The sequence below is a fragment of the Cryptomeria japonica genome, chromosome 4, assembly GCF_030272615.1.
Source record: "Cryptomeria japonica chromosome 4, Sugi_1.0, whole genome shotgun sequence".
Classification (NCBI taxonomy): Eukaryota; Viridiplantae; Streptophyta; class Pinopsida; order Cupressales; family Cupressaceae; genus Cryptomeria; species Cryptomeria japonica.
In genome coordinates this window covers 262,598,374-262,607,174 of record NC_081408.1, presented here as the reverse complement: position 1 = coordinate 262,607,174, position 8,801 = coordinate 262,598,374, and the positions used below count along the sequence as shown (strand labels likewise).

Here is an 8,801-nt window from a genome sequence, read left to right as displayed (position 1 = left end):
TTGCTTCTTGAAATCTTAATGCCCATAGATCAATCAATCAATTATTGGATCACCATATATTGCGCTAACATTAATCCCTATCAGCTTAATAAGCTCAATCAACTTAATCAACACATCAACTTGGCTAGACTGATCATTTTCATCAATTGTTCAGTTATGCCTCTTAGTTGTGCATTTTCATCAAATGTGTATCTTAGCTTATTCACTTGCGCAATATCGATCATCCAATCTCCTTTTCATAATCTATCGAGAGATCAATCTCCATCAATTTGTTTGATCAATCTCTCGAGGGAGCATAACCGATCAATCATCACCCTTACAAAGATATCTCTAAGGCATATATGAGTTGATTAATTTGTTTTTTGAAACAACACGACAAACTGCATTGTCTTGAAGAGGGGCAAAATGTAGACACATAAAAATTTTCATTATAATATCCTCTTATTTAATCTCAGTTTTCCAATTATTATTAAGTGGATCCATATAATATATTATTATTATTTTTCCATTATCTTATAATATTCATTTTTCATAATTCCTAACTATATCATAATATTCATATTATATCATATATTAAATAAATCTATTTAATAACAATATTCTTCATTGAATCCATTTTTCCATCCATTTCTTAAATCTCTTTCACATTTATTTCATCTCCTATTTATCATCTTCCACTCCTATCAATTACACTCATCCAATACATGTGTGATAGACACTTTTCATCTATACCCTAATCTATTATCCCACATTCATCTTGAAACTTGGATTCCAACTTGAGGACATTTATAAATACCTTGTTCCTTGTAATATTCCCACTAATTTTTTTTTGTTATTTCAGAGCAATATCACAATCACACCAATCACCCGTTAGGGTTAGAATAAAGAAATCTAAACAACTAGAAGGAACCCTACACACTCTGATCACCAAGAGCCCAGACGAGGAGGGTGAGAGCATACAATAGCAGGGGATCGTTAGTGATAATCTTCTGAACTGTTGAAATACAATAACGGGTGTCAAGCCAACCCCTTCCGCTTATCTAGCGAGAAAGCAAGGAACTTGACAATAAACCAACCAAGAGAACAATACTTCAAACACAAATCAATCTACCGCAATATTTCAACGAGAAAACTAAATTACCAAACTACCCAACTTGACCGCTTATTCAGCGAGAGGATCATTACAACCAATATCACTCAACCGCTTATGTAGCGAAATAACTAAATTACAAAATATCAGATATAGGTGACAAGCCAACCTCTTCCACTTTTCAACGGGATATGAAAATTACAATCCAGAATGGTTAGTAGTACTACTACTTAACCTTACAATAGAGAGGAAAGTGGGAGTAGAAGTATATTGCTGAACACAAGAGATAATGATCATCAAACTAATTCAACGCCAAAACAACAGCCTAGAAATGCATAACCAACAACCCATAAACTCACTAAATTGCTCATCTCACTCAAATCTCCTTCAGTTCACTCCAAATCACTCCCAAACCAACACTAGAAAAACAACAACTAAGAACAAACCAAAGAAGAGCCACCAAACACTCCAAAACACCCTGCACACATCCCAATGCACTCACCAAAACCCATGCCTAGCTAGAATATTTCGATTTGCAATATAAAATCTAAAACTCAAAATATGGTGTTGCAAACTTACAAGATATATTGTCAATAGCATAAAGAAGGTTTGAGTCAGTACCCAGAATGATCAGTCGCTCACGCAGGGAGGTACGATCAAAAACTTGCTTCAGCCACAAGGAAACCAACAACTCCAGAAAACACACCACTTCAAAAATATTGAAATATGCATGGAAAATGTCACAAGAATACACCACTCAGCTAGGTACTATATCTCAAGTACGAAACTAGTAATATTAAGGAGCCACACTCTGAAGCTTCAAATTTCATAAGCCAATCCGGCAACATAACGATGCAATTTTTCAAGATCCAAAATGAAAGCCCACAGCTCATATTTATAACTTCATGCTCCCCCAAATTCAAATGCAAATGGCGCCCAAACTCAACTCAAACTCCTTTCATTTCATTTCAAGTTTCCACCCAACATGGCGCCCACTTCCCTTTTTCCTAGGCAAAGCTTGGTGACGTTTTTTGCAACATAAAAAATATAAAACAAGAGATGTTTTATCATTCCAAATTGCCACCAAATATTACGCCATTGACTTAGGAAAATAACACATTGATATCAAATAATTATTTTTCCCTAAGTCATCCTGAATACATTTAATCGGTAAATACAAATATTTAAATATTAAACCTTAGAACAAGGAAATACTATTCAGAATTGTTGCAAGATCAGGACCCTGTCCACTGCCAAAAATAGAAATGCTCCATATTGCCACTTACTAAAAATAGTAAGTCATGAATTATTCGTCCGAAAAGCATGATTTTCGCACCCAGTAACAGAGCATGGAAAGCTCAGTAAGACAACATCATCCAAATAGTCAACCCCTCATTTACTAAAAATAGTAAGTTCTCACTTCACCAACGTTTGAAACCCTAATTCTCCATTCCACATAGCCTACAGGTTTCTAGAATAGGCCAATGGACCATTGAAAGCTCATCATTGAGAAGGGGACATTACGCTCCTTATTTCTAAGCCTAGCAAGTTAATCCATCGTTTGCATCTTTTGATCTATTGCATAGCTTGCATCTTTCAATCTTTTTCATTTCCAAGCATAGTTAGTTCATTCTTGCATTCATCTCATAAACTTTGTTCTCCATCGCTTCTTGTGCACAGTGCTCTGAAAGAAAAAATCTTAAAAACACGAGACCTTGGTTGATAGGAGGGAAATGGAGTCAGAAATCCATTTGCATGCACATGTGTTTTAATTAGTCATTTTGTTTTGCATGTGAATGTTTGGCAGATACTCCATTGATATGATGTCGGAATGTCTGGATCTCGATTCATGAGGTTTCAGACTTGGTTTCAAATTTTGCATCTACACAACTAATTAAAACAAATTAAGTAATCTATTTCATCTGTTATATATTATATGAACTTGACTATCTGGATTTCACACATCATGCCATCACTCAACAATCATTAACTATAACTTTGATATGCAGATGCCAATATTAGTACAAAGAATGGTATTTCATGAAAATATGTTACTAAAGGAAATTGGATGATCTAGAATCAGCCAATCAACCCAAAATTATTGACCCTCTCCAAGGTCAATACAATAAAGACTTTCGTATTAGAAGAATACATAAATTATGTGGAAGCTTTGGGAGAATAAACAATGGCAGAAACAATCTTTTATCTAAATAGAGACACAATATAGGTCCACCTACAAACCAATTTTGTTTGATGCGCACATAGCATGTTTTGTGCCATTAAATATACCATACAGTGCCTGAAAACTTTAATCTTGCAGCTACACATGTTGAATGCCCAAGAAATTATGCAAACAAGCTCAATTCCTTCAGTCTGCATCTTTTTATATACAATTACAATTATAAATTAAAGTTACCAAGATAAAGTGAATTTACTCTAGGGATCATCATGCTATATCACATGGCGGAAATAGCTTGGAAAGAAACATCTCACTGGTAAAATTTACAAGTAGAAAATGCTGACTCGAGAGTCAACAGATAGTGGATACAACAATTATACAAATCATTAGACTACAAAACATAACAATATACACAAAACTGTTTGAGTGGGAGATGCAGACAGGAAGAGCTCAAGATCATATTTAGCAAGAATACCAAATCAATAATCATTCTCTGCCTGAAAATGCCACATTGATTTCCAGTCTTTTCCTCTCCACATTAATATATGCTCCTTATCGAAAGAAAGCAATACACAAGGAACGAGATCCTGTAAGCCAGTAACAAATTTAATTCAGGATGCTTTTACACTAAAATATGAGAAGGCTTTAATAAATTAACTTTTAAATAGTTCAAATATCATGTTATGGTGTTGGGATTGCAATTAATCCACCAGCATAAAAGCTGGTAAGCTGTGGTCAATGTGCTGGTTGTTCACATGGGGAACTGCTCCCCATATAAACAACCAGCATGTTGACCAAAATGTTCCAGCTTTTTAAGCCTTTCCAAATCAATCTATCTAGACTGTAGAGAAATGTGCTCAAGATATTTGAACATCAATTGTAACATGTTATATTCCAAACTGCAATGCTAGAAAAAATATGTACAGAACTGACCCTGAGCTTGGCACCTATTTTTTTGTAGTCACTTGAATTCAATCCATTGCAATTTATTCGCACCATCTCGATCATTTCAAAAGCTTCCCTTACGTCCTTCACAAGGTCAACATAGACACCATTTTTCGCTGCATGGCAAAGCCAAGAAATATTATAAGTTAAAGCTATATTTATATTCCATTTGAAGAAAATCATGATCTACCCACATATACAATCATTGGAACTGAAACAAGGTGATGAAAAAATATTATATATCTATTATCAATAATCATTCATACACCATCTATTGATTTATGTCTTTGATGTAAGAAGCTTCGTAATGGAGGCTGCTCCTTGCTTTCTAAGCATGCAGAAATCAAGCATTTTCTTAAACTTCCAAGAGAACTTTCCAGAAGTGTAATGGAACCTTTGTGACTGAATTTGATGTGGTTTTTGAATCCAACAGCTGTTTCCATTTTGCTTATATCATAATATGTCTAGTCTTTTGCTAAATAACCTATTTATTAATGTCTTCTTTATTCTGTTTATGCACATTTTCCCCTAGATTATCAACCCCTCTTTGCATAGTCATTTTGGTATTTGTCTTCTATTAGATATGATTTATTAGATCTTGGTTTGACACAGAAGCACATAGTTAAGACCTGCAAAATGAAAAAAATTTATTCCCTATTAACACTTCCTTGCTCTAATTACAGTTCTCAATAGTCTGTGCCTTTCAGTTTGCTTGATTTGAACATTTGCCTTATATCACTTAATAAATATGCAATATCAAAATGACAAAAAAAAATCTTCGCACTCATATGGATCACTACTTGGAACAAAATTGGCTAAAAACTGCTTGCCTGATTTATGGATTTTGATAGCATTCAAAAACTTTGTTTTTTGTCAAATTATGAAGAGCCTGTTGTGTCATCAAGATAACTCCCTTACAGCAATTACACCAGATCCCCAATATCCCTATAAAAAATAGAACAAAGCCAAAAAACTATGCTTTAGATTAAATATGCATAAGTTATACCTAATTTACAAATAGATAGTAGATACTGTCCTTTTTTTCGCATTTCATCCGCTTCTTTTTCTGTCAACCCTGCAGGAGCTCGTTCGATTAGTTTTGGATAGACAGGTGCTGCAGGTTTCCAAAGCATCAAGGGAAGCCTTGGACGGGTTTTATGATTATAGTTCCTTCCACGAAAAAGATATACAACTCCTCCAGCCCGTTGAATGATTTTTCCTCCACTTTTGTCCTGTCCAAATGTGACAACATAAATGCAAAGCTTGTTTCAAAGATAGCCATGCTAAAGACTTACAAGAATGATATTTGAAATTTCAATTCATAACATGTTTGTATGCAAATACTACCTTAAATAGAGAATCACAAGCCTTACAGACAGAGAAAGAAAGAAATTATGTGAATGTCCACAAGTGTCCAAAATACATCAATGGGACTCAGAAATACAACTAGAGACAATAGCAAGAGTGAGCCAAAAAGAAGCTACAAACTAAAAGATAACTATAAACAAAACAAAATCTGAAAGGTAATTCTGACAAACAAAAAAGCAGGATCAACCTAGAGTAGGGAAACATAAAAAAAAATGACAAAATGTCTACTTGGCATCTTTAGTCCAAGTTCTTCCATTTCCTGTATGCGTTATTTTTAGAAACAAAGAGCACCATGAGCCAGAAAAGTAGTGGATGCCTCAAAAAAATGCAGAAAAGTCTTGTCTCATACACTATTTTCTTGATAGCTTCTACAATTTCTCCTCACTAATTAGTAATAACCAATAAATATTCTTTAATTTATTTTAAATATGACAATATTGCCCTTAAAAAATTCATATTGAGAGAATCAGTGGGATCAGTACAGAACTTAACTGCATAAGATTTTACATGATTTTACATACTATGCAAACTGAGGCCTACAATTCTCTTACAATGAGGAAAAAAGCAGTGCACAGTCGAATGAGGTAAACTTGAGAATAAGATGAATTTAGGCTAAAAAATTGATGTCTAACTTGAAGATGAATGTTTTCTGTTTTTTTCTAATTGATAACACTGTGCCTGCATTATGAGGGGCAATGCAGCATATGAAAAGACCCTCTGTGATATGTGATCTATTTCCTTACATTGGAAGCTCCAATTTTAATGGAAAAGCAGCCCCACTAATTCTTTATATTGCATTTGATTCCTTTAAAAAAATTATTATATAAAATCAATTTATATTTTAGCGTTTGAAATAATTATTAGAATATACAGCTTACCTATGTAATAAAGTCACTGTACTGACTGATTACTCTTAAGATATTCCTTCTAGCGATTAAGCTACTTCGAAGGAACTAGCTCTGATACCAATTGATGAGCATACGCTTATAATAGGGGGGTGCTGAATCAGTATAAGACATTTTTTTACCTTTTCATATCTTAACAACCATAACAATATCAATCACAAAAGATCTAACAATTGGGCAACACAAGAACACATGATTTACGTGGAAACCCTTGCAGGAGAAAACCTTGGCAAAATATTGCTTATATTAAACTCTCTTTACATATTTCGTAGGCACCAACCCATTACTGACACCAATCCCCACAATTCATAGGCACCAACATATTGGAGGCACCAAGTCCCACAACTTAGCACCAACTTATCAAGAGACACCAATCTCTTCTAATATGAGGCACCGACCTCTAACTCAACAAAATATCACCTTCAGGATGCTATTTATTCAACAGATGATGGTCAATTAGATCTCTTGTTCGATACCACTCTTCCTCTTGAATTTATCTTCCTTGAATGATCTCCAAATATATCTTACTCATTACTCTCCATTTTTCATATCTCATTCATAAAATCTGCTTAAATACCTTTCACAGATCTACTCACACATGCTTCATAAATCTCCTCTAATCTGCTTTAGATCTTCTGTTATATCTTCTTCACACAAAACTGCTGGTGTACATATGCATTTAAATCTCCTCAAACAAATCTGCTAAACTATACTTCATGGATCTGTTCAAATATCCTTTATAAATCCACTGTTATAAGTCTGCTGATCTATTTATGATTTATCTTGTTTTCAACACACTCACTTCATATACTTTTTGTTCCATTTATATCTTCATAGTTAAATGAGGAGACACATCTCTTTGAAAAGAGATATCCATTTAAATGGTCATGTCCCTTTATTAACAAAGTTAATCGCTGTCTTTTGAGGGTAACTAATCACTGCCTTATTAGACTTATTATTCGCTGCACTTTATCACATTATTCGCTGCACTTTATCACTTTAATCGCTGCCTTTTTATTACTTTAATAGCTACCTCATTCCTTAGACTTCGACTGTTGTCTTTTATAAATTCTGTCACTGCATTATTCATATTAGACATCAACCCCTTATAACATATAAATCTCTACCTTGTAAATGAATGATAATTGCTGCTCTGCTTTTAAATAACATCAATGCTTTTAATTATATACTTTGCTGCCTTTGTAATCTCTTCTCAGCCACTCATCTTGCTAATCACTGTAACGATCTAATTACTAGTAATATGTGCCTTTAATATGGGCAATTAGTAGGCAGAGTAAAGTCAAACAAGGTTTAGTATTGTTTTAAATTTGTGTTTGCATATAACCAAAGAAGTCGGCTAGCGTATGAATATTGGAGATTAATTTGGTCTTCAATAAACATGACCAAGGTTGGCAATAATTATAGTGCTGCCATAACATGAAGTTAGCTTCATTTCTAATGACAACATTTTCAACAAATTCAGTTTCATCATGCATAAAAATCTCGCCATCTTTGGTGCTATGCTCATCATCTTCATCACAACTCCAATGATCATGCATATTACTCTTATATCCTCTTCTTTTATCAGCTATATTGTCTGCAGTGTTCTGATTATCATATTGTAATGTCCCTTTTTGTAAATGCCCTAGTTTTTGTCCTAAAATCACAAATCCAGAATGAAACAAGGGCAAACATAATTAGGAATATAATCTTCATTTAAAAATAAGATGAGATAAGCCTATTTTCGAAACCCGCAATGAGATTAGACAACAATGTAGATATAACTCATGAAATACATCCAATTCTAGGGTTAGGATATGTATATATTGATCTACACAACCAACATCAACAATTACATGGAAACTCAACCATAACGAAGGTTGACTTGGAAGACATGGTGAGGTGCCCCAAGTATCCTCTACTCTAGGCACAACAGCAAGACCTTATCCTCTGTGGCCTCATGTGGTCCTTAACCGATGGTCCTCAACCATCATCATGAGGTGGCATACCTAGTAAGGGCTTTACATCGTTCCCCTCCATCATATCAACCTCCCACCTCTTATGATTGATTCACTTCAACAATTGATCCATGTGGAGATAGTAGGGAAGTTACAATTGTTGGTGTTGGAAATAAGCCACACACAGACTAACAATGGACTGGTCCAAGAGGGGTCAATAGCTCAGTGGTAGAGCACTCCAGCGGGGTATGGAAGGTCCTAGGTTCAAGTCCTAGCTGGTCCATGTCTCAACATGGTATCAGAGCCAGGTCCAAGCTAGGAGCCCCAAGTACACGAGAGGTGTGGCTTAAGGGGGG

General features: G+C 34.6%; 1 protein-coding gene across 2 annotated transcripts in view; it reads right to left on the bottom strand.

Moving 5' to 3' along the window:
- Positions 1-3,185: 3,185 nt before the first annotated feature.
- Positions 3,186-8,801, bottom strand: part of LOC131065571 (CRS2-associated factor 2, chloroplastic) — a 79,087-nt gene continuing 73,471 nt past the window's right edge. The window contains exons 3-5 of one of the 2 annotated variants that reach the window (XM_058000125.2): positions 5,221-5,446; positions 4,217-4,330; positions 3,186-3,856 (exon numbers count right to left, since the gene is read on the bottom strand). In XM_058000125.2, coding sequence (XP_057856108.1) covers positions 3,822-3,856; positions 4,217-4,330; positions 5,221-5,446 — 375 coding nt within the window. In that variant the 3' untranslated portion in view covers positions 3,186-3,821. Of the gene's footprint in view, positions 3,857-4,202; positions 4,331-5,220; positions 5,447-8,801 lie in introns of both variants that reach the window. The other variant, XM_058000124.2, reaches the window with a different exon arrangement.